Source organism: Agelaius tricolor, unplaced genomic scaffold, assembly GCF_023055355.1.
Source record: "Agelaius tricolor isolate 1412-34295 unplaced genomic scaffold, bAgeTri1.0.p SCAF_6, whole genome shotgun sequence".
Classification (NCBI taxonomy): domain Eukaryota; kingdom Metazoa; phylum Chordata; class Aves; order Passeriformes; family Icteridae; genus Agelaius; species Agelaius tricolor.
The window spans coordinates 476,268-503,367 of NW_027269266.1; the positions used below are offsets into that span (position 1 = coordinate 476,268).

The 27,100-nt window shown below is 42.8% G+C and overlaps 1 protein-coding gene across 1 annotated transcript in view; it reads right to left on the bottom strand.

The window, feature by feature from the left end:
• Positions 1-27,100, bottom strand: part of VIPR1 (vasoactive intestinal peptide receptor 1) — a 121,358-nt gene that overhangs the window by 40,053 nt on the left and 54,205 nt on the right. Inside the window, exons 3-5 of the mRNA XM_071428489.1 lie at positions 18,587-18,694; positions 8,333-8,436; positions 1,338-1,438 (exon numbers count right to left, since the gene is read on the bottom strand). Of these exons, the coding sequence (XP_071284590.1) occupies positions 1,338-1,438; positions 8,333-8,436; positions 18,587-18,694 (313 nt within the window). The remainder of the gene's footprint in view (positions 1-1,337; positions 1,439-8,332; positions 8,437-18,586; positions 18,695-27,100) is intronic.

A 27,100-nucleotide genomic window follows, 5' to 3' on the forward strand; every position in this document is an offset into this window, starting at 1 on the left:
GGAGTGGAGAGAGCACTTGGGAAGAGAAGTGATAAGTTCCTGAAGGGTGACACCAGCCTTGGTGTAAAATACCCTAGAAAATGTGCCCTGTCTTAAATGAGGAGATGGAGCCTCATCCAAAGGGTTCTTCCAGCCCAGCTTTTAGCTGATCTCTCTTTACATAAATTAATTTATAATAGGAGATGGCATATATGCAGACATCTTCATTGGAGGCAACCAAATTTAGATACCTGAATCTACTGCAAAAAATAGAGAGCAAGAATGAATCCATTTGTTGCAGTCTGGGATTCCAATGCCACTTGGTGAGCTCCAGACTATGTGCCCATCCATCCATCCATGAGGCCCTGGGTCTCCTGCAGGCCCTGCATCCTATCTGCCACACTTGTGCACATCTCAGGGACACCAGCAAGTCAAAATGGCCCTGGGTGTCTCTGTCTTGCCATAGAGTGACAGCAGGAAGGGTTTTTGGAAAAGACTTTGGGAGGAAACGGGCTGCCCAGAGAAACTGTGGATGCTCCATCCCTGGAAGTGTCCAAGGTCAGGTTGGATGGAGCTTGGAGCAACCTGGGATAGTGGAAGGTGTCCCTGCCCAGAGGATGGAATGAGATGATCATTAAGGTTGCTCCCACCCCAAACCATTCTGGGATTTTGTGATCCTGGATATTTTTGGATGCAATTTTGGATACCAGTTTGAATACCTACTTAAGGTAGAAATTCCTTGGTATCCATATATAGGACTCCGTGGACTGTAACCCTCTAAAAGAGATCCATCATAGAACAATCTGCCTTTGGTGAGATGAATCCACCCAAATAACTGCATTTGGGTTACAACTCCCACAGGAACGTCACAAATCACACACCAAAACACAGTGACATTGAAAGATGGAGGAATCTTCCTCCCCTATCCAAGACAGATTGACAGAAATCATGGGCACCTTCCTGTAATACTTAAAACCTGCACAGCTGTCACCCTGTTCTTCTAAGCCTTCTGATATTTACATTCTTGTAATGAAGATTCTCACACACTTTTCTGTAAATAATTACTGTTTTACATTCTTTTCTGGAGGAGGAGAAATTTGATGGACTGTTGGTTTGCCCAGTGTCATTGGAGAGGTGGCACTTTCCTCTTCCAATCCACTGTCACTTTTGCAAGTCTATAAATGCTGGAATCAGAAATTAAACTTCCCTTCTTTTCACCTTGGAGGTTCCAGCGTGCGTGTCGTTTTATTTCATGTCCTACAGTGGCACAGCCTTATTTTGTGTCCTTTGTCCACACAGCCTGTAAATCACCAGCCTTTGAGCCCTTTCCCTGATTTTTTTTCTGCTGGTGGCCTTACCTGAAGAGACACAGGATGATCATGGCAGCTGTGAGGGCGATGAGGGACAGGGTGTGTCCGATGGTGTAGCCGGTCTTGACCGTTCCGTAGAACGCCGTTTGCTGGTGTGAAAGAAAGAAAACAGAGCTTTCAAAGAGGTCCAGGAAAATCCTAAACACAGCATCACTGACGTCTGGGACAAGGAAATCATCCTGCTCCATTCTCTTAGAACACCTCTGACTCCTTCACCCTTTAAAATCCCATCCAGTAATGAATGTGACTCAAACACCGCCGGTGTGAGCGTGGAGAATTCATGTGGTTGCAGCAGGGCTTGGACCACTCCAAACCTGGGTTAAAGTTACAAAAGGGAAAGGTTCCTGCTGGAAGGAGGCAGATTTGACACCTGCTCCAGCCTAAAACCTCGTGGAACAGGAGTGATCAAGGTTCAGCTAAAGAGTGCACGACACTGGGTCTGATGCAGTGGGAGTGGTGAGATTAATTTTATTAAGGAGGTCTGAGGGCAGAACTGTCTGGGAAATTGGTTTGCTTTTGTGGGATTTACACTGTTGTTTAGGCAAGTAAAACGTTCTCACTGTTAACTCAGAAATGTGTGGTAAGTTGGGAATTGGATCCTGGTTTTTCTCTTTGACAGCACACAGAGGGAATCTTTGAGCTTGGATCCAACAGGGAATCCCAGTCTAAATAAAATGGGCAAATAAGCTCTCCCAAGCTCTCTAACAACACTCTAAATCAATAGTTTTTTATTTCCAGCTTTAAAAAAAAGAAAAAAAATCAAGAGGTAAAATTATTTAGACGTTTATCAATTAAAAAAAAATATTCAAAGTTTTTATGAAAATCTAACTCAGTTTATGGAAAATTTTATTTTTTCCAGCTCTTGATTGACCCTCCTCTGCCCTCCTTGTCACCATCTTCTATAAACAACCCAAACAACCAAAACCACAAAGAGCAGGTTAGGCAGAAAATCTAAACCCAACCTTGTTTGGAGAAATACTCTTCCATAACATTGAGAGCTGACATTTTTATGTGCTATTTTCCCTGGCTTTGACAAGTATTGGGTACTTTACAGAAGCAGCGAGGCTGGGATGAGTTGCAATCCTTTAGCATTTGCACAAGCCAGCTTGGAGAGGTGTTAAAACAAACAAGAGATTTTTGAGAGATAACACTGGTCCTGTCTTTGACCACAGATCTCAGAGGTGGTTGAACCACTGTGTCCTTCCGGCCACACCACTGAGAGCTTTGGGTCACTCTGAATAGATCATTCGAGGCTTTCAGGACAATTTATCTGCCTGGTCTTGCCCAGATAAAGCTCTGCAGGTGGGGCCTCACCTGAGGGGGGCAGAGGGGTAGAATCTCCCCTTTCCCTGCTGCCCAGGCTGTGGGATCAGCCCAGGACACAATTGGATTTCTGGACTACAGGTGCACATGGTCAGCACATGTCCGGCCTCTCATCCACCAGCACCTACAAGATAAAATCTTCTTTCCAAAGATCCCAAAGGCAGCTCTGACTTTTCTAATTAAAGCAGTCCACCTCCTTCATGTTTAATCTTTCTCTATTATCTCTATTTTTTGATGGCACCAGAGCAGAACTGTTCCAGGAAAGACTTGGCCAGCAGAAGGAAGGAGCTCATGGTGGGGGACTGCAGGAGGAAGAGGTTGTCCCACACTTCATTTAGCAAAGTAGCCCTTCTGCCTCTTAGAGTCATTCCCAGGAGCAAGTTATGCACAGAAAGTTCCTGGTGTGATTCAACAAGCAAATCCCTGCTCTCCACTCCATATTTTATAGTGATTAATCCTTCTTGTGCAGAGAGGGATGGTTCTGCATGCAGCTTTAATGCAGGATGTGGGCTCATCTCTGCTCTGGAAACTGCACATAATGGCTTCTCACTCTTCACTGCACTTGCTAATGACAGTTGGTTCCTATTCCAGAGATATCCAAGCAGAGAATTTGACCCAAGATCATAAATGGAGTTGAAATTTCACTCAGGGTCCAGATTATAAAATATTCTTATTAGAAAAGAAAGGGATGTAGATAAGTGGAGGCAATGCATGCCAGGATGGCTGACTGTTTTACAGAATGAAATCAGGCAAATTCATCATTGTCTCTTTGACTTCTAAAAGCTTCTGCTTAATTTAACAGGAGTGTGATAATAACAATTATTTGAGGTAGGTGCTAAATTGAGATTAACTGAGATTTATTTTCCTTGGTTTCTATTCAGTAACTTCAACATTTGTCCCTTGGTTGACAATGGGAAACATTTACAATTTTGGGAGAAAAAAAAGAGAAATACTGATATGAAGTCTTTCAGGAGCCAAGTGTTTTGGGGTTCATGTCATCCAGCCCTAAGTCATTGGGGTTCTCCTGAGAGTAAATGAAAAGAAATTTCTTTGGAGAGAAATGTGGGCTGAACTGACCTCTGGAGGTGTTTCTTTATTTTGCCATTTTCAGGCAAAACCTACAGAGACCTGGTGTTGGAACCCTGGATACTGAGAATTTCACTTTCTGTGTTGAAAGGCACAGATCCTCAAGAGAACAATGCATTTGACCTGAAGCTATAGAAAAAGCTTCCAAAATTGATTAATAACACAAAGATTATGAGTGTGTGGTTTAAATAGAAGTGTGTGACATCACATAGGGGAAAACTTAGAGTTTAAAGTTTTAGAATATAGTAATATATATAAGGCAAGATAGAAGTTTTAAAGCAGTATCTAATCCTTCATCTTCAATTTCTTCTTCATGAGTTTAAGTAGTATTTTATAATTAGATAGAAAAATCCACATTGAGGAACACAAGTAGTTATTAAGTTAAAAATAAAGATAATTTAATTTCTTAATTAGATAGTTTTTCCTTAAAAGACCTTACAGAGATAAATACAAAGCTGTTTTGTAACTTATTAGTGAAATACTGTAAAACTCACAACTTATAATACTACAATATAACCAAGAACTAATAAACATCTGAATCCAAAATACCATCCCTACACATTTAACCCCGACCCTGACCAAAGCAAAAAACAAAACAAAACCCCAATAATCCTGGGGTGGCCCTTCTGAGCAGATGGAAACACAGCAGGGAGAAGAGCATCACATCTGGCAGAGGAGCAGGATAACAGCCCCACTCCCCATTTCCTAATGCACCATTTTTAAAGGTCAGCTTGGAGAAGGGCTCATCATCCCTGCATGGACCCCAAGAGCAGCATTTTGGTGCCTCCATCATCTGCTGCTTTAGGAACTGCCAGAATTCACAGCTAAAACCTCACACACTGCCCTTATTTACTTTTCATATTTTTTTTCTTGCTGTTTCTGACCTGAGACCAAAAGTTCATGAAGTTTTTCGCTCCTGGAAGCTTATCAGTCTTGCCTGGACCTCATGTCCTGTACAGCCTGCTGGTTTTGTTCTCCTCTCTTTACTTCTTGCTCCCCAAACTCACTGCCAATTCAATAACAAGAAAACAAAAATCTATTCTTCTTCACAGGCTGCTCCTGCATGTTTGCCCCTCCTCAGCCACCTTTCACACAAATTGGAAGAAAAAAAAGCAAGGAAAAAAAACCGTGGAAATCAAGGGAAAATAATTAAGAAAGAATTAAAAGAACACAATAGAGGTTCTCCTGGTAACACAGCACTCTGGCAATGCTGCAGGCTGTAGGGTGGCAGGAGCATGTCCCAGGAATTCCCAAATCCCCTGTGCAGCAGGAACACTCTTGTGGTCTCTCGCTGCTCACAGTGACCCTGAGATGTGTTGGAAAGTCTCTTTTCCCAGCCCAGAAGTCAAAGAAGGAGTCAGAGCTCTTCAGTTCTGGGTCTCAGGGTTGTTTATTGTTTCTTATCTATAAAATTCTTTCTCCTGGCCTGCTGAAGTCCACTTAGCAGGACAGACAGAGGCACTCTGACCACCTCAGACGTGATGTTATCTTTTTATATTAAAACTACATGTACAATATTACAATTACTTCCCAATACCTATCACCTATGTTAGACACTGAGCTTCTACTCTAAACTGTTGCAGACATCTTTTATGAAAAATCCTTTCCTTAGGATTTTTCCTCCTGAGAAGATGAGAGGCCTCAGGAGCAACATGTAACCAATGGTTATCTGCTGCTGTGGAATGCAACAGGGGCATCTGGGATTGGCTCATGTGGTTGTTTTTAATTAATGGCCAATCACAGCCCAGCTGGCTTAGACAGAGAGCCTGAGCCACAAACCTTTGTTATGATTCTTCCCTATTCTATTCTTAGCCAGCCTTCTGATGAAATCCTTTCTTCTGTTCTTTTAGTATAGTTTTAATGTAATATATATCATAAAATAATAAATCAGCCTTCTGAAACATGGAGTCAGATCCTCATCTCTTCCCTCAGCCTGAGACCCCTGTGAGCACTGTAACACAAACCAATTCAAAAGTGCCACTGTCACAGCAGAAGATGGAGGCCAAGAAGAAGAAGGAGAAAGGCTGGACACACCCAGATTCCTCCATCTTGCCCCCTAACCCCCATTCTAAAAACCCCCAAAAAATCTATTTTTTCACTCTGTGATAGATTCACTATCATTCTACTCAAACTATCATTGCTTGTAATCCTTCATACAAGGTTGGTAATTGTTTTTCCAAGGGCTCAATCAAAGGCAGAGGGGTCCTGGGCTCTGTGCCAGGGTCTCTGAGCCCCCTGGGCAGGGGCTCGAGTCCTGCAGGGCAGCCAGAGGGATTTCCTGGGTTCCCACAGGACACCAGCAGAGCTCTGGGTGGGGGTCCTTGCACAGCAGAGCTGGAGCAGTGGTTTCTGCAGGCACACAGCTCAGTCTGAGGGAAGGGCACTTGAGGATGTGAAGTGCTGGCTGAACCTGCAGGCAGACTAAGGCTCTATTCAGCACAACCCTCAAGTCCTTTGTGCACCTCTGCTTTTGCTCTTTCCTGTTTTCTTTGCCACTCAGTTCTGCTCAGATCCCCTGTTAACTCTTGGAGTGCCTTGGTAATGTGGGACAGTGCAGAGACCTCTCACCATATTGAGTCACAGAATCCCAGAATGGATTGGGTCAGAAAGGACCTTAAAAATCATCCCATTCCAGCCCTGTCCTGGGCAGGAACACCTTCCACTACTATCCCAGGCTGCTCCAAGCCCTCTCCAACCTGGCCTTGGGCACTTCCCAGGATGGGACAGTCACAGCTTCTCTGGGCAACCTGTGCTGGGGCCTCACCATCCTCTCAGTGAGGAATTTCTTCCCAATTTCTCATCTTAACCTGCCCTCCTTCAGCTTAACACCATTCCCCCTTGTCCCATCACTCCATGCTCTTGTGAAAAATCCCTCTCCAGCCTTTTTGTAAGCCCCCTTTAAATACCAGAAACACATATTAATTAATTATTGAGATTCCTATGTCCAACATTCACTAACACTAACACCGAGTTATGTTTTAAACAGCAACAACAAAAAAAAAAAGCACGAGCAGAGGTTTAATATAAACACATTAACCTATTATATAAAAACATAAATACTGCAACATGTGATTGCAGTGAAGTATAACTTTCCATGCATAAGCTTTTTCTTGTTGACTGTGGGACTGCTTCAGGTGATTAGTTTAGATTAGATGCTGAACTTTGAGTTAGGTGAGGTGAATCTTGCTTCTAACATTTGTTATCCTCTTTAGACTTTACCCTTCATGTCTCAGCATGCAGCAAACCAGTAACAAACTCCTTCCTGTTCAATGACAATACTCTGCAAAGCTAATTATACCCAGGTCAGTGATTGCTAATTTATACACAAACAATATCCCAGAGAACTTTTGGATTTTCTATCAAAATTTAGTATAATTTCATGAAAATATGTGTTCCCTACAGTGATGTGGATATTTAGCTGGTTGAGATGTGCAGGGCAGCAAAAAATAATTTTTATCCCTTTAGAGTTTTTGATGCTTATGTTGCCATAGAAAGACTGGAATCACAATATCTACTTAAGCATAAATATAAATGTGGAGGGCTTGTTTCAAAGTGCACTGTGGAAAATAAAACACCTGAAGTTATGTGTGGGCATCACATAGACAATGGTCTGATCTTCTCAGGTCTTGGCATCCTGGAAATTTTGGATGTCCCATCCCTGGGAGTGTTCAAGGCCAGGTTTGGAACAGCCTGGGGTCTGCTGCTCTGGAGGTGTCTCTGCCCACAGCAGGGGGTGGAATGAGATGATCCTGAAGTTCCTCTCCATCCCAAGCTGTGGAAACCCAGGGCACTGGGAATGTTTCTGTGTCTGCTCTGGGGTGCCCTGACCCCCAGGGCAGCACTGACTCTGACCCTCATCCATGGAGAAAGTTCCCCAGACTTCAAGATAGACTGGAACCCACAAAAGTGTGAAATAGATTATAGAGAGCAGTGCAGGTGTGTCACTGGGTGAGAAATTGAGGTTTTTGGGGTTTTTAGTGTGTTGTGGATGGAAGCAGATGGAGGGCACAGGGTGTCACCCTGGGTTTCTGCTCCATGCTTCTTCTTCCTCCTTCTCCATGGGTTTGGGTGGCATTTTGGAATTGGGCAGAAAAGTCCCCATTGCAGCTCTGTGGGATCAGTGATTGGGTTAAAAGGGAAAATAATCCAGGTGTCAGCTCTTCATTGGACAGTTTAGTCTGAAAAGGCCTTGGAACAAGAGATTGTGGCCATTTTGTGCCTTCTAATGAAAAGCTGCTGAACTCCCAGCAGTGAGGCTGTTTTAGTGATAAGAAATAATAAACACCTGAGTGTGAACATGAACTACTGTCTCAAGTGCCTTCAATCCAGACCCAGAGGAACCCACAACTGGAACCACCATCCCAAGCCATTCCATAATTCCATGAGTCTATGACATTAAAGGGAAGATAATTTCCGTGATCAAACATTTGAACTCTGCTTCCAAGGATCCTCAAGAGGACCCTTCCCTTTTGAGGAATCAGAGGGGGAATGGGAGAAGTTGGGCATGGGAAGATCATAGAATTTGGATTTTGATCCCTGTTAATCTCAATGTCCACCCACCCAGGTTTACCAACCTCTTCCCCTGGAGTGCTGTTGGAATCATATCCACAGGCTACAGCGTAGGGTGCAGGGTACACATCCGACCAGCCCTGGCTTGTACAATTCCTGGTCACATTCCCTGGAAGGAAAGAAAAAAAAAAAACCATGATTTAAAAAGAAACCTTCAGCTCACTGTAAAAACAACTTCTACCTCTTGTGGTATAAATGCCAAAACATAATTCTTGTAATACTTAGAGAAAAACTCTCATACTTTTTCCCTGTTATTAATTTTTCATATTACACAGAGCTCATAAATGGGAGTCATCTATTCTGTTTTAAAGTCCAGACCTCAGTAAAAAAGTAGATTTTAATGCAGAGGTGCACACAAAACATCCCTTCAAGTGGTACCATGCTGCCAGTTGTACCCAGACCTTTGGTTCCTGGCACTGCACCAGTATTGTTTGAATGTTTTATTGTCACATTGACTTTGTTCCTGGAAAATTTTTATCTAAACAAAGCAGTGAAGTATTTATGCCTTTCACTGTGCCTGTGAGAAGCCAGGACAGGGATAGATAAAGGGCTCATTTCACACCATGCAGATAAGGCTGGGGGTCTGGGAACCAAATCCAGTCCTCCACACCCAGACCTTGCCTACAACTGAGCCCTGAGCAAATGTGATTCCTGGAAAATGTACTGCACTCTGGTCTGTGAACAAAACACTTCAAAATTTGGCTGTGAAGGGAGAAAATCCACATATACTGACAAACTCTCTTGCCTGTTTCAACTTGCATACTCCAGGGCAGGAAGATTTCCTGGACTGTCAAGCTTGCTGAGTGCCTGGGGCCTCTGACCAGCTAAAAAGAGCTTTAATTAACACAAGAACATCTCACTCCTTCAGCCAAACTGTCAAAACTGAAGTTCACATGGCTCTTTGGTACTCAGATCTGCCTGATCCATCCAGGATTGTAAGAGCAAAGCGCTTCTTACTTTGTAAAACATCTCTGCTGTCCCAGCTGGACCTCAAACCCACAGCAGCTTAATCCAGTAAAAGCAGAGACCAGCACTCAGGATAAGCCTTACCCCAAAAGTTTGTGGGCTAAAAGGCCAAGATATGGGTTTGTCAAAAATAACAGAGCAGAAATGCACCCAACAGCACATTGTAAATTCCCCCAGCACCTTCCCTGACCACCAGTGCCCACCATGCCCACCTCACTAAAATCCCATTACTGGGGCATTCCACTGGTGCCATTCACCTCACAAAACTGGAAAACTGGTCAATACACCAGAATGAACAAACAGAAGTGAAACTTTGCTTCTTAAGGTGAAAAACGACACCAAGGAAGCTCAAAGTGCTTTGCAAACATTTCCAACGATTGAGCTCTTTGCACACAAGAGTAAGAAAACTGCAAATAGGACCAAATCAATTATGCAGCTGTGAGTCACAAAAATATTTGAGTATCACCTCCAGCAATTTCTGACACTTGACTCATCTGAGCATCTTCCCAGCCACGGGCCTGTTCTGCACTGAGAACAATCCCCTGCCTGAAGTCACTTCTCCAATCCCTGTAACAGATGGATTTTGATATTAAACTTGTCCCTCTAATCTGTCTTTGCAGCAGATCTGAATCTGGGAGGTATTGTAAAAACAGGGCCCCCAGTGCAGGGAAAAATGATGAGGAGGACTCTGTTGATACCAGAAGGCTAATTAATTACTTCATTATACTATTATTCTATCCTATATCTAAACGGAAAATGCACAAGCACTCAACCAAATCTCCTGACCAACCATCAGGACACAGTTTGCAGAGATTGGTCAAGAAAACAAAACACTCACACCAGAATCCAATCAAGCAAATTCCTTCAGGTAAATAATCTTCCAACGCATTCCACATGTTCCAAAACAGAGGGGCAGAAAATGAGATAAGATTTGGTTTTGACCATTCTTTCCTCTGCTTCTCTCAGGTTCAGAGACTGTGAATCCCACAGGGAGGGCTCTCAAAGGTGCTTTTCTTCATTGTCACAGCTGCTCCAGAAGCAGCCAAGTCCAGCCCAGCTCCATGGGCTGCAGGCCCAGGCTTTCCCTGCATGGCCACTGTTTGCAGTTCCTTCCACCAGGGTTCATATCAGGATCATAAAGGATCTCATGCAAACAAATCAAGGACACGACTGTTCGGTGCTTTCAGCTTTTTTGGGTTATGCAATTTCTGTTATTTCTTCTTTGTTACAATGGATCCCATTATCTGAACTTCACTGCTTCCCATTTCCTGCTCAAAACTCTGTTTGGGGATGGCTTAAGATTTCACGGTGGTTTTAGATCTTTGTTTCTTATTCTCAGTGAGCTAAAGTGTGTTCCTTTCAGCTTATTTTTCTCCTATTTCTTCTTTTCAATTGCTCTTCCTCACAATTTCATGATTATTTAAAAACTCACCTCTCTCAGTACTTTCAAAATTTGTCCCAATGCTTTAGCAGATGTAGAAACCAAGGTAGAAGGAAAATCAATGACAAAGCATCAGTGGGATTAAAAAAATAATAATAAAAAATTACTCTGATTTTAGGGAAACTCAGAGGAAGAATTTAGGGAAACTTCCCAGAGAATTTTTTCTATTACCCTTTGCAGCTCATGTCACTTTTAGGTGTGGAAATTCACACACATGGTGTGATACAAGACACCTTTCTAAAGCCTCTCATGTTCACCTGACGTCTGAGAGGTACAAAAAGTACAAGGTTAGAAAACAAAGATTTTATCACACCACAATTTGCCTGAAAATAATGGATAAGGTCTCTCCTCTGGCAAAATAACATTTCTAATTACTACTATTTAAAATGTCCCTTTTTATACTGAAAATGAGCATAAATTTTGGAAAGTGCCCCACAAGCTTTCCTCTGAGGTTTTTAGGTTAGACTGAAGTATCACACGGATTTTTATGTTCCAATGTCAAATCCCAGCTCTGCCACAGATCCCTGATGAAAATTATACATTTTTTGTGGTCTCACTGGCTCTTGTTTTTTCCAGACTTTGGTCATAAAATCTAATTATTTGTCAATGGAAAGGCAAATTTTTCAAAGCACCAGAAGTTGTATTTGCCATTTTTCAGAGCTGTTTCTCAGTAATTTGTGTAACACAAGTTCTCCCTAAAATGAGCACCAATGGAGTACCTTGAAATCTGGAGTACATTGAAAATGACAGTATCAGAAAACACAAACTTTCTGCACTTGGAATTTATCTCCAGCCTTTCAAAGTTCACTAGATTTCCCAAATGTTCCCACTTCCTATCAGACTGGAGCTAAAATTTTCAAACTGTACTCCTGGAGATTTAATGAGAAAGGAGACCAGGGGTTTATAATTACATGTATTTAGCAATGCAGAGCAGAGGAGATTCACTGAGAGATGGGAAGCATCCCAGTGCCAGCAGATTTGTGCTCCAGGCTCTCCTCTGTGTTGTGGAAAAAGAAGAGGCAAGTCCCTGGTGAGAACAGAGTCCCCTCATTCTCATGGTATTAGTTAAAGCCATGAATTAATCTGGGTTTTTTTGTGGGGTTTGTATTTAATTTGATCAATATTACCACTGTCAAACTGGTATGTCTGTTCCTAAAAGCAATGAGGTGAGGTTTTCCATTAAAAAAAAATTGGAAGAGCCACAACTAACTCTCATTTGTTTTAATAATAACCTCATTTTGCCTTGCAAGAGCTCAGTTCCTGTTTTCATGGCATCCCAGAATGGCTGAGTTTGGAAGGGACCTCTGGAGATCATCTGGCCCCAAACCCGTGCTCAGGTGTGGTCACCTAAAATTTTAAGCATGACCAGATGCCTTTTGGATATTCTTGGAATCCTTCAAGGATGGAGGCTGCACAAATCTTGTCTCAGAATTCAGAATCATGAAATCATCAAGGAAGGATTTGGGTTGGAAGGGACCCTAAAACCCAGCTCCAACCTCCCACGAGACCTCCTTGTTGTCACCGAGAGGAATTTCCTTCCATGATTTATTCATGACACAGCAGAAGAGGAGGGAGGAGTTTGTGGAACAGAGATAAAACCAGAACATTTTCTTTATCAGAGGTGTTTGATCTGGGTGGGAGTTAAACACTGAACAGATGAACTGAATAAATGCACAGAGCTGCTGTCTTGCTCTCAATTTTTTCTCCTACTTGATTTCTTTCTGCCTCTCATCTGTTTCAGACACACCCTTCAAACTCTGAGACATGTCTGAAAGTTCATGTTACAGGTGAAGTTTTACCTCTTTCATCTTCTTGGAAAAAACCCTCTTATTGGCTTTTAGTGGGAGTTTGAATTCAGACAAAGAGAATCTGAGGTCAATCATGGCTCAGGGGTGTTGGGTTTTGCTCCCCTCTTGCTTTCCTTGCCCTTTTCTGTAACAACTTCTAAAGCAGAGGGGAAGGTGCTGACTGATTGCCCAGCAATCAGTCCTGCTTCTCTAGCACCATATTCCATGGACATAAATCGATTTTTTCAAGCAGAAACGATTAAAGCAGTAACATTTCTATTATTTACCATTCCTGAGACACTGCTGAGCCCACTGGCACATCTCTACTTTCATTTTTATTATTGATCTGCCCCACTGTTCCTGGAAAACACTTGAAACTTGCAGACAGCTTTCACTTAGCTGGATGCTGAAGTGTTTAGGCCTGGGTAAAACTTGTGGGGAAAGTCATGACAGGATAATTTCCCAATTTGCTTCCTCTGTCTCAGTCGTGGTCTCACAATTTCATTCCTTCAGTGCAATTTCTGCCCACTGTTTAATGTTATTTTATATTTTTGTATTTCATAACTTTATGTCATAGTAGAACCTGTGGCATTGGGTCAGCACATCAAACAAGACCAACTTAATCTTCTCCCTTTGTTGTTTTTCACATCACTTGGCCTGCAGATATTGCTGTCACACGTCCAGTGCCCTGAAACTTCCTGCACCCCGTTTTTGTGGCAAAACTCAATTTTCCCTTATTTTCCTTTCCCCTTCCTGCACATTTCACTCCTAAGAGTGAAGATCCTGATCCTTATTACAGATAATTCCCCCTTTCTTAACAATAACAATGTTCCCCTTGATTAGGCACCTTTTGTAAACCGTTTGTTTTCTCATGCTAAAAACAGAGCTGTCAAATTTTAGGACAAAATTCTCATTAGATCTTTTGATCCTGCAATTATAGAATTCCAGGAAACATTTAGGGAAAAAAAAAGATGCACATTTTCGGGTAGAGGTGGAGGTGTATCCCCAGCCCTTCAGAGGAGTGAGGCACAAGTATTGTGACACCTCAGGTGCAAATAAATTATGGAATCATAGAATGGTTTAGGTTGGAAAAGCCCTCTAAGATCATCAAGTCCAATCATTAACCCCACACTGCCAAGGCCACCATCAAACCATGTCCCCAGGGGCCACATCCACACGTTTTTGAGCACTGCCAGGGATGGTGATGCCCTCTCTGAGCCTCCTTTTCTCCTTTCTGGTAATTTTGCATTTCTGATATGAAGGCACATGTGGACAGCAGAGAACCTGAGCAGGTTGAGGGTTCTCAGTGAACTCCACAAAACCCACACTCAACTTCTTGGGTATTTTAATGACTATTTGTAGCAAATAAATAATGGGTATGGTTAATTTTGGGGTTCATTAGAGAGGTGGTGTTGTCTTCTTCTTATCTGCTGCTCTCTGCTCATCCCTATCCTCATTTTATTCAATTTTTGCTCCAGTTTCAGAAGCTATGCAGAATAAAAAGTGTTCACGAAGGAGGGGAAAGGAAAGGGGAAATAAATTTAGAACACCCGAGGAAAAAAGGAGTTTGGCAAGCCCAAAACTCAGATGGATCTCACCTCTCTGAGTGGGATTCCAGAGCTTGGCTGTGCCCATCCCCACCCCCTTAGGTCAATTAATCTCAGAACTGAAGCTTAAAAACTGTCAGTGCTGATTTAACTTGTGCATGGCGGACAATTTGCTTTTGGAGAAACTGTGGGACATAAATCCCTATTACAAATGTCATCTTCCACGTATGGAAAGAGAGCTGGAACACCCTGGTCAAGAGGTGGAAAGCAAGGCACTTTAATAATGAAAGGTGCCAAAAATATTTTCATCCATCTCCCTCACATGGCACTGATGAACGTCATGAAATAATGAAAATTTTCTGGATATATGAATGCCATAAAAAATTAATGTCAAATGACATCAGGACAGTTTAAGGTTTTAAAATGCCACAAGACATTTTATCCTTTATTAACCATGAGATGGGATATTAGTCATTTGAACAGCTTATTCTCCATGAGGCAGGAAAATCACATTAACTCTTTGTTCCCTGGTATTTCACTCTTTTCCTGTTATAAACACAAATGACATCAGGACGTTTAAGGTTTTAAAATGCCACAAGACATTTTATCCTTTATTAACCATGAGATGGGATATTAGTCATTTGAACAGCTTATTCTCCATGAGGCAGGAAAATCAAATTAACTCTTTGTTCCCTGGTATTTCACTCTTTTCCTGTTATAAACACATTAAAAGGTTTTCTCTGGCTCACAACTTGATAAAAGCTTTCCTGTTCCTGTAAAGGGATCAAAGAGTACGACTCAAACATTACCCAATGATTGAGTTCCTTGAAAGCTGCTCAATGACAATCACTGCTACAAAGGAAGAGCTGCTTCACAACATTTAATGGCATTAATTTTGCAACAAATCCTATAAAACAGGAGTCAATCTCCCCCTCCCTTTATTTAAGACCGTCACTGCTTTCCCTGTTTGTTGATGGTTGTGTACAGAGTGTCTGACTCAGAGAGAATCAAAGCTGCTGCTTCTGCTTTGGGAATGGCATCAGTTGTTGTGCTGGTGCTCTGCTGAGGCAGAATTCAATCCTGTTGGAAGACATTCCCATCTGCCAGAGCCACTCTGCAATATTTTGATTGCAAATAGAGAGAAATATGTGGTTTATGGATGGTATTAAACTCATCCTGGAGTGGGAATCTAAAACCCAGCTGAACTGTACCTCTAAAGGAGCCTGTTCCTCACCTCTGACTGTAAAACCAGCACAGAGTCATTGAGGTTTAAAAAGGCCTCTAAGAACATCAAGTCCAACCATAAACCCAGCACTGCCAGGTGCACACTAAACCACAATCCTATTTTTGAACACTTCCCTGGACAACGAATCCAGCACTTCCCTGGGGAGCCTGTTCCACTGCTTGACCTCTATATATAATCAAATATACACAATATTCTCCTCATTGCTCAGGTCTGGTGGCATGATGTACTAGAAGGCATTTTTAAGAGATTTTTCTTGGTGTTTTACTAACTCTACTGGTATATAAAACCCAGGGAGTGAATGCTGTGCTCAGGGGAGGGCAGAGAGCAGGAACAGCAGGAAATTCTTCCACACAGCTGATCCCATGTACAGGGGTCTTGTCCTGCAAGATGTCATAGCACAGCAGCTTCTGCCTCTTCTCCCTGGGTGTGAGACAGGAATGATGAGCTACCAGGGAATTTTGGAAATGAGGGAGTTAGGGCTAGGATAGTGTTGGAACCCTGGCTGCTGAGAATTTCAGATTTCTGTGCTGCCAGGCACTGACCTCCAAGAGAACACTGCATTGACCTGAGGCCATGGAGAAGCTTCCAAAATGGAATGATAGAACTGGGATTGTGGGTGTGGAGTTTGGATAGAAGTGTGTGATATCACAGGGTTTAGAATATAGTGATATATATAGAGCAAGATGGAGGTTTTGGGGCAGAGGCTGGTCCTTCTTCTCCTCCAACTTCTTCACCTTCTTGTTCTTGTTCCTCTTCTTCTTCTTCTTCTTCTTCACCTTCACCACCTTCTTCTTCTTTTTCACCTTCCTCTTCTCCTTCTCCTTCTTCTCCTTCTTCTTCTTCACCTGCCTCTTCTCCTTCTTGTTCTTGTTCTTCTTCTCCTTCCCCTCCTTCTTCACCTTCTTCTTCTTTTTCTTCTTCTTCTTCTCCTTCCTCTTCTTCTTCACCTTCTTCTTCTTCACCTTCACCTTCTTCTTCTCCACCTTCTCCTCCATGTGTTTGGGTGTTTTTGTGTAATTGGATAAAAAAGTCCCCATTGCAGCCATGGGTGGTTGGTTATTGGGTTAAAAGTGAAAATAATTTCGGTGTCATTCCTGAATTGGACAGTTGATCCTTCAAAGGGCTTGTAGAGAGAGAGATGGGCTCCATTTTTAGTTTGCTGGAGTGAAGTGCTGCAGAACTCAGGGTTTGTGAGACTGTGACAGAGATAAGAACTGATAAACATCTGAGTGCCAACAAGAAATACCATCTCACACATTTAATCCTGACCCTGGCAGAAAAAAAGAAGCAAAGAATCTGCAGGATAGGACTCCAGGGATTTTGAATTTCCTTTCTGTGCCTGCAAAGAATTTTGGTGTGGCCTTGGGCAGGTCATGTAATCAGCATGTGCTGGTTAATGAGTGCAGTGTCCAGGCCTGTTGAACAGGGATGATATTGTGCTCCTATCCCCATTCCTAATTTATCCTGTGTGTTTGCACTACAGGCTTTAAAAATGGAGGGTCAGCTCAATGCAGGATCTCCAGTGCAAAAGAACTTAATTCTCTGTTAAGGCCTTCAGGGCTTCTATAATAAAAATAGTGAAAAATAACTGTACACTACCAGGAGGCACAATCAGCCCTGTTGCTGCACAGCCCCTTGAGACCTGAGTTTTAAACTAAAGCTTCTCAGAACACCCTGAGCAGTGAGTTGAGCTACCTCCTCCATTAACCTCCCCTACCCATTATTTTTCAGGCTAATTCCTTGGCCTGTGGTCAGACCTGTCATTCCAGCAGAAAAAAAACCCCCAACTTTATTACGTCCAGTTCCAGCTTGTTCATTTTCTGTCAGAGACTTAATTAATGATTGTCCTAAACTGCTCATTTTGCACAACAAACATAACTGTTCCACAGGTTGATTCAATTTTCACTGCACAACATCCATATTATTGGATTTCACCAGGAGCCATTTTTTGCATCCCTGTGGTCCACAGCAGTGCTGCTGCAAGTGCAGGGAGGATGTTTTGATGTTTGGGAATTCATGAATGGCTTGGAAACCTCCTTCACCTCATATCCAAACAGGACAACCCCCGTGGCAGGGAGGAATGATGAGGAAGACTCCATTGATATAATAAGGCCAATTAATTACTTTATTATACTATATTATTCTGTACTAATATTACATTACATCTAAAGTGAATCTGCCAAGCACTCAACTCTGCTCACACTGCACAGAATCTCGTGACTGTCACCAACAGTCCCAACTCACACACACACACCTGGCCCTGACAGGCCAAGGAACAAAACACCATCACTGTGGGTGAACAATCTCCATATTGCATTCTGCTTTGGCACAACACAGGCACAGCAAATGAGATAAGATTATTCTTGGGGAGAATTGTGCCTTGCTTTTCTCTGTGAAGAGAAATGTGGGGTTACACACCTGGCCCTGACAGGCCAAGGAACCAAAACACCATCACTGTGAGTAAACAATCTCCATATTGCATTCAACTTTTGCACAAACACAGGCACAGCAAATGACATAAATATTGTTTTTCCTTTCTCTGAGGTTCAGAGAATGTGAAACCCAGAAATATTCTTGGGGAGAATTGTGCCTTGCTTTTCTCTGTGGAGAGAAATGTGGGGTTACACACCTGGCCCTGACAGGCCAAGGAACCAAACACCATCACTGTGAGTAAACAATCTCCATATTGCATTCCACTTTGGCACAAACACAGGCACAGCAAATGATAAGAATTGCTTTTCCTTTCTCTGAGGCTCAGAGAATGTGAAACCCAGAAATATTCTTGGGGAGAATTGTGCCTTGCTTTCCTCTGTGGAGAGAAATGTGGCCACACACTCGGCCCTGATAGGCCAAAGAACCAAAACCAAGAACCATCACTGTGGGTGAACAATCTCCATATTGCATTCAACTTTTGCACAAACACAGGCACAGCAGAGATAAGAATATTCTTGGGGAGAATTGTGCCTTGCTTTTCTCTGTGAAGAGAAATGTGGGGTTACACACTTGGCCCTGACAGGCCAAGGAACCAAAACACCATCACTGTGGGTGAACAATCTCCATATTGCATTCAACTTTGGCACAAACACAGGAGCAGCAAATGAGATAAAAATATTCTTGGGGAGAATTGTGCCTTGCTTTTCATTGAAGAGAAATGTGGCGACAACCTCAGTCTAAGAGCTGGTTTCTCCCTCTTTATTGAGATGTTCCCCCCATGGAATGATGAGAAACCCCCCTGGGAGTGAAGCAGTGGAGCAGATTTGGGATTTGCTTACCCAGGTAGGAGGTCAGGAATCTGAAGTACTTGGGGCATGGCCGTACCACGACTTCTCCCACCTCTGCTTCAGGCCAGCACGTGATGTTGTCCCACTGCCTCCTGCAGCCTGGGGAAGAGACAAAAGCAGATGGTGGAGCATTCAGGAGTGCTGGATGCAGCAGAGCAGCTCTGCAAAGGTGTGCAGAGCCCCTCACCCTGGCACAGGCACCTTTTGGAATGAAACCCTGCTGAGTATTTCCTTTAAACACACAGCTTTTAGCTCCCCCAGTCCCTAAAATTCAGCACTGTAATTTTCCAGAAATCAGTATGGATAAAACAGCAGATAAGGGCAAAAAAAAAAAAAAAAAGAAAAAAATGGCAAATCAGGCTTGATACAAGAACAGTGTCTTCTCCTAGATTAAAAAGACAGAAATCCCTAATTAATTATCTCTCTTCCTTGCCCTTGTCACTCCTTGTTGCATTAAAACACCTGATCTGAGCCTGTGAGAAATTCTGTGTTTCCCCCAAATGCCATCACCTTTTCCTCCCCATTGCAATGACTGTGCAGCTCTCACAGCAGGAAGGGGACACAGATGACAATCAAGGACCAAAATCCCTTCACCAGAAGCAGTTTTCTTCTTAAAAAGGGAAAAGGCACAGAACACTGCTGGAGGCTGAGCAGGGACAGTGCTGTGGCCAAGAGAGGAGTGAGGGAAGGTGGCACATCCAAGCTGGGAATGAAGGAATGACCAACACAGGGAGAAAACACAGGGGTTTGTCAAAATGAGGCGTTACTGATTCTTTGATTCTACTCATTCTGGGTAGAATCAAAGCTTTAGTGGAAAGAAAAAATACCATGTCCTTTCCATAGATTTTTAAATGTTTTGATTTTGCCCTTTGATTTCTCAAAAGGCATTAATAACACCCCATGCATGCTGCATTGTTGGATCATGTAACGTTAATGCTGAAGCCAAAAGGAGTTGGCAGGTTTCAATTAAAAAAAAAAAAAGACTCAAACACATTTTTACATTGATATGTCACCATTTTATAGTTCTTAGCAGAATTTTGACATTTTCCCTCCTGCTTTATATTTCCAAGAGCCAGGCACTTCAGGTGCTGCCTGGGTGAGATGGATGGGTTGTCAGCACAGCTCCCTGCTTCCAGCACCTCTGCCTTCAGTTAGTTGTCCCATAATAAATGTTATTTAACATTTAACAGCCCATCAGATGGAAACACTCCCCCAAATGTGACTCAGAGCTGTTGAGGTCACCAGCCCCACAGGAGAGAGTCTGGGGTGTGAGGAACAAAGTGGTGACAAAATGTTGAGGAAATACTCCTGATGTGCCAGCAAAGGGAACTATGAAAACCCCTGTCAGGCTGCACTTGTTGGTAATTACACCCAAATTCCTCCTTTAAATCATCTCTTACTCCCTGAGCTAAGGAAAGGGCTGGTGTCATCACCAGGCAGATCTGTCTCAGATCAATAGAGAGCACACAGAAATGCTTTGAAGCTGAAAAAGAGCCCTTAGCTGGCTTTCAAAGTGATCTTGCAGGTTTTTCCTCCCCTCTTCTTTCCTGAACAAACTGAACTTTTGAAAGAATGAAGTCCTGAGCTGAGTTTATCAGAGCCTGGAAAAGGGAATAACTGATGGTATCTCCTTCATGCAGAGCTCATTACAAGTCAGGTTTCAGGTCCTTGCATCAGGTGCCCAGCTCAGCTCTCACAGCCTCACACTTATCTCCCACCAAACAGCCAGCAGCTCCAGCAGGGTCAGGATATGAAAGATTTCATGGAAAATGATTCTGTGGTGGAATATTTCACATTCTACAATCTTTTCCTCCAGCAAGTGCAATAAATTAGAGTGCAGCCATTACCTCATGATAGGTTATAATACAAAATAAAAGCCATCTGATAGCATCAGATGGCTTTTTAAATGCCCTGAATTATGCACTCTGAGAGTTTTGGTGATCTGTATCTTTTTGTCTGTTGACATTTTTCAGCACCACCTGTGATGTGTGAAGAAAGCTTTTAGATGCTCACTTTTGTATAAAAAGCTTTTTTTTTTTCTGATAAAAGGAAAGTGAAACTGGCCTTGCAAGACACATAAAGTGTATTTTTACAAATTATTGCTTCTGTAAACACTCCCTGTACCTGCCTGATAGCTCTTACCACACCAATCTTCCTCATTGCTGTCCCTGAAAATATTTCTGCAATAAATAAAGAAGGGAATGGAAAGAACTCTGGCTTGCAGTGCCTGTGAGGATCAGTGAATCAGGATGGTTTGGGTTGGAATAGACCCTCAAGATCATCTCATTCCAAATCCCTGCCACTGTCCCAGGCTGCTCCAAGCCCCATCCAGCCTGGCCTTGGACACTTCTAGGGATCCAGGGGCAGCCACAGCTGCTCTGGGCACCCTGTTCTGTGTCTTTCTTGTGCTAATTATCTGCAGTTCAGGAAAATCAGTAATTTTTAGTGAGTAGAAGAGAATAACTGGAGTTTAAAGAATAGAAACAATCAAAGATTGATACCTGCAAAATGCTTTGCATGCACAGTCCAGTGCTGTAATAATCCCATCACAAATTCAGGTAAAACTTTGTGCCCTTTCATCTGACCCAGCACACAGACATCATTTCCCAAGGAGCCTTCCAGAAAATGCTTTTCTTCCTCCCAGACTGACAGACTTTTGTGGTGGGGTTTGCAGGGGTCCCAGGATGAGGGAAGAGATGAGAATCTTGACCCCATGTTTCAGAAGGCTGATTTATTATTTTATGATATATATTATATTAAAAGAAAATGAGATATTGTAACTATACTAAAAGAACAGAAGAAAAGATTTCATCAGAAGGCTTGAAAAGAATAGAAAGGAATGGAATGATAATAAAATCTTGTGACTGACCAGAGACTCTGAGACAGCTGGACTGTGATTGGCCATTAATTAAAAACAACCAACATGGACCAATCACAGATGCACCTGTTGCATTCACAGCAGCAGATAATTATTGCTTTTCTTTTCCTCTGAGGCTTCTCAGCTTCTCAGGAGAAAAATCCTGGCAAAGGTATTTTTCAGCAAATATCACGGTGACTGACTTTATCTTGGAAAACTGCTGGGACTGGGGGCTTGGCAGGCAAAAATCCATCTGAGGGCAGAAAGAGCTGCAACTGTGCCTTGAAAGAAGGAAATCCCTCCCTTCCCTGTGGCATCACTTGGATGCAGCAAAGAGGACAAGTTTGGCCTGATCACATCGTGTTTGGGGATTGATAAGTGCTTCCCAACTAATTAATTATTTAATTAATCAGTATAATATATAATATAATATAATATAATGTAATATAATATATAATATAATATAATATAATATAATATAATAAATATAATATAATATAATATAATATAATATAATATAATATAATATAATATGTGTTCTACCTTCCACTCAGTGTCTGCAGGGAGGATACAAATGTATTTATCAATCCTCACCAAGCGCAGCAAGTGGCAATGAGTTAAAAACGCAGCTTATCTCCATTTCCATCAAAAGAACTGCTCTGCTCACCTGCCTGTCCCAAAAACCAGGGCATGCACACTGCCAGGGGCTGTGCTTTGCTTTGGCAAGGATCCCAGGTGAATCTGGAGGACCTGTATAAAAATAAGTGTGTGGCTTTTCCAAGTCAGCAGCATTTACCACCTCTCTGGGTGTCTCAGGTGCAGTTTTTAAAGTCAGGGCTGGGATAGTGTTGGAGCCCTGGCTGCTGAGAATTTCAGATTTCTGTGCTGCCAGGCACTGACCCCCAAGAGAACACTGCACTGACCTGAGGCTGTGGAGAAGCTTCCAAAATGGAATGACAGAACTGGGATTGTGGGTGTGGAGTTTGGATAGAAGTGTGTGAGATCACAGGGTGGGAAACCCAGAGTTTAAGGGTTTAGAATACAGTAATGGATATAAAGCAAGATGGAGGTTTTGGGGTAGAGGCTGGTCCTTCTTCACCTTCTCTTTCTTCTCCTCCTTCTCCATGGGTTTGGGTGGTCTTGTGTAATTGGATAAAAAAGTTCCCATTGCAGCCATGGGTGGTTGGTTATTGGGTTAAAAGAAAAAATAATTTAGTGTCATTTGTTAATTGGACAGTTTATCCAATTAAGGATAGTTTATTTTTTATAACAACTTGCCATTATAAAAATAAACTTAAAAAAAATTAAATAAATATTTTTAAAAATAAGATGGGGTTTTTTTTCCATTTTAATTATTTAAACTGTGACTCCCACACCCTCAGCTTTGCCCTGCCCTTCCTTGCCAGACCCTGAAGTGCTCTCTGGAGCTGAATATCTTCTCCTGGAGGGCTGCAGGGAGAAATCCTTCATGCCTCTAAAGAAGATGGAGCTCAGATCCCTCTATCCAGCACTCAGCCTTCCTCTCTGCAAGCCAAACACCCCAACCAGCAAGCCAAGAGCTGCACCAGCCTCACTCAGAGCCCTCCTCTAGGAGGTTCTGGCTCAGAAGTAGCTGCAAGAACCACAGTGACATGAAAGCTCTCATTTCCTCTCCCTTTGAAAGGTTAATAAACAGAAAACAGGTCAATTCTCACACTGGTTTGCAGAACTGGCAGGCTGAAGCATTAAAAACTCATTTATTGGATTCATATCTACACTCACAGCAAATTGTGGTCAAAGCTTATCTAGGAAGCAGCAGAGAAATAACTTTCCCTCATGAATAAACATGAATTCCAGAGCTTTGGCACAGCCCTGAGATGGGACTGGCTGAGGAAAGATGAATGGCAGCAGGCTGGTACCAGGCACTCTCTGAAGCCAGCAGAACTCCCAGCTCAGGGAACAACCCTTTGAGTACATCAGCCTTTCACTAAATCATGGAATTATTCAGGCTGGAAGAGACCTCCAAGGGCAGCAAGCCCAACCCTACCCTCACACCAAATTCTCCCTAATGCTTGGGGTGACTCCAGGTCTCTTCTGGAAGACATTCCCCCACATTTTGCTCTTGGAATCCCTATTCAGCTGCAGGGATGCCCGTTTGACCCCTGGGCTATCTCAGGAGCTCTCAGCAGCCTCAGGGACAACAGCAAGGCAAAGGCACAGCTCAGTGAAGGCAGGCTGAGCTATCCCAGGGCACCATCACAGCCTGCTGTGCTGCAATCAAATCTCATTTTCACTCCAATTTCATACCAGCAGGCAGTTTCCAAGCTCTCAGGACTGTAAACAGCCACGGGGTGACATTTATTGTCCCCCCTGTGACAAGCCCAGCCTTGTGGCTTGCCTCGTTAACAGCATCTCATTACAAGCAATTATCACAGCATCAATCTCCCTGTCCCAGCTGAGCTCTGATCTCTCCCTGACTGAAGGGAACAGACCCCAAAAGGTGGTGCCTGCACCAATCCATGACTCAGCACCACCCAGGAGTTGGAATTTAATCTCAGGGGAGGAAAATCCACCATGAGTCCTGGGTCACCTCTGCCACCACAGACTCCAGAGAGCAGAGACCTCCCAAATGAGGGATGGTTTTCTATTTAAAAGTTGTGTGAAATAATAAAAAAATACTGTAGACAGATTCTTTTTCTGCCATAAATTCTTGTAAATTAAATGCAGTTGAATTTTGATCCTGAAGTCAGGAAAATTTTTAGAATTCACAACCTCCCGTGCCCACCACCTGGGTCACCACAGCCACCACAGACTCCAGAGAGCAGAGACCTCCCAAATGAGGGATGGTTTTCTATTTAAAAGTTGTATGAAATAATTAAAAATACAGTGGATAGATTCTTTTTCTGCCATAAATCTTGTAAATTAAATACAGTTGAATTTTGATTGTGAACCTAGGAAAATCTTTAAAATTCACAACCTCCTGTGCCAAGACATTGGTCTAAGTGTCCACTGGCAGAAAGATTCTATCCTTTTCTGAATTCACTTTGAACCTGCTCATTGCTGCTTTCACTAGGAACTGCTCAGTTCTTTTACAAAGACACAAATATTCACAGCCTAACCACAACATCCTTTGCCCTGGGGAGAAAACCCATAAAATCCTCTTTAACACCCCTCCTCAGGCACCTCATTTTCCAGCTGAAGTGTCCCAGCCTATTCAGTCGCTTCCAGCATGGAAACAGCTCCCTGTCATTTCTCCCTGGTATCTTTGGTGGTTTAATTCTACCCCATCCTTTCCTGGGCTTGCAGAGTAGGGTTTTACTCTATTTTTCTGTGACAGATTGGGTTTGACTGGGGTTACTTTGGCTCTGAGGTGTCACTGAATGCATCCTCCCTCCTTTCCCTGAGAAAGTCACTGCTGTGCCCTCCTGTCCTCAATCCCACTCACACTCCAGCATCCTTTGGGCATCTCTCCGTCCCCCAGCTCCACCTCATCACATTTTCAATTTTTTATTTACATCACCACTGCCAGAATGCTCTGCAGCAACCCCACCAGAGCTCCCCTTCCAGCTTCCCACAGCTTTGTGTTTAATTTGGATTTTTTTTTTTTTTGCCTGTTGTGCTGCCTGCTCTGCCTCCAGCCCTGCAGGCAGGATGAGACAGAGAATCCAAGCAGTTGGGGGAAAGCCACAATCCTGCCAGGCTGTGACCCCTGGCACGGTGGCATTTCCCTCCCAGCACCCCTGAGCTCTGCTGCTGCTCTGGTGCTCCTCTGCTCATCACTCACTGAGGGATTTGCAGCCCCAGTTCAGCAGAAAAGCAATCCCAGAAAGCAAAAAGGATCCCAAAATTCAGGATAAGGGAAAAGAGTGTGCTTTGGACTTTGCCTCAACATCTGTGGCAAGTCCAAAATTTCATTTCTCCCACAAGCTGGACTTGATGATCTTAAAGGTTTTTTCCACCTTAACAACTCCATGGTTCTATAACAAGAAATCCATTATTTACTATAAAACCTGGTTCATACTTCTGCAAGTAGAAGCTGTCCAAGCACTCAACAGGAATATATTAAAAAATAACTTTCTCCCTAAATGTTTGGAGAAATTTGACCCAAAGACATAAGAAGGAAACCTCACCTTAAAGCCTCCAGACTGAGCCAGTCTAATCAACATGAAAGAAATCACCAGTGACTGTTGCTGGAGGGTGGTTTTTAAGCATGAAAATCCTGAGATTTTCCATCAACAACATCTATTGGGAAATAATTTCATTTAAAAAAAAAAGTTTGTAATCTTTCAGCCTTTTTTAACCAACCAACTAAATAAACACTCGGTTTTTTTAATCCCTGTTTTTCATAAATCAAATTTCTGAGCTGAGCCCTTCTGCCTAACTCAGAAGATGTAAACTGAAAGAAAAGATCCAAGATTTAAGAAGGTTTACACAGGGTGTTGCCAAACCATGACTTATCTCCTCAGCAGCCTCTAAACAAGATCTGCAGTGCTCTGAGACAGAGCATGAATAAAGGATTATTCCAGGGTTTCCTCACTCAAATCCCTCTGCTCTTCCAGGAGTTGTGGACAACTGGATTTATAGAGAATCAGACTTTGAATTTAGGGACCTTCCTAGATGCTTTGTCCCATATTGGCATCTCCAGAGAGAAATTCAGAGCAAAGACGAGTGGCTCAACCTCTTGGCTTTTCCCAGCTTCACTTTTGGTGTGTGAAGTTGGGAAAAGCCAAGAGGCTTTTCTGAATATTCCCCAGGTAGAATATTCTCCAGGTAGAATATTCAGAATATTTTCTGAATATTCCCCAGGTAGGATATTCCCTGAATATTCCCCAGGTAGAAAGGGTGGAGACCATCATGGAAGTGCTCTGATAAAGTCAATATTAATGGAAAAACTAAAAGAAAAGATGAGGCAGGAGAGACTTTTTAACCAGAAATCTCATGGGATTTGAGAGGGACAAACACAGGCTGCTGTCAGAAACAAAACCTCTGCATAGATGGATTTAATCTGAGCTCCAGATTAAATTATTAATTTAACTATCCAGAGCTTTGAAAATACTTGGAATTTATTTTCCATTGCACCAATGCCACTTTCTCCTTATAACTTTTATATGGCTGAGGCTGTGTGCATTTATCTATTATCCCATGTTAAAAACACAGAAAGGAACCAAAACTTCTGCTGGCATTTAAAAGTGTGGCACATTCTCCAAACTAAAATGCCTTTTCCAACATAAATGTATGTCCACTAAGTGGCTGCTGATCCTGACAAACCCTGGGGCAGCTGTTCCCAAATCAAACAAACCCTGCTGCCTCTTAGAGAGATTCCAGCCAGGAGTCAGCAGCAGCAAAACCAAGGCAAAGCCTCCACCCCTGCTGTGTTTTAAGGCAGAAAACAGATTTTGGAACATCTTAATATCTGTGCAAAGGTGAGGTCAAGGTGAAAAGCAGGGGGGTGATGAGGTGCTGTGTGGGTCCGTGCTGGAATTTCATCCTGGTTTTGGTGGATGTTTGCACATCAGGTGGGTGGGTGGGGGGCTCAGACAAGCAACTGAGGGACCACTGTTGGAAACATGGAATTTTTGAGGTTGGAAAAACATTTTGCAGGCATTGAGGCCAAAAGTTAACCCAGCACCACCATGTTTAGCACTAAATCACCAAAATTCAACTGGGAG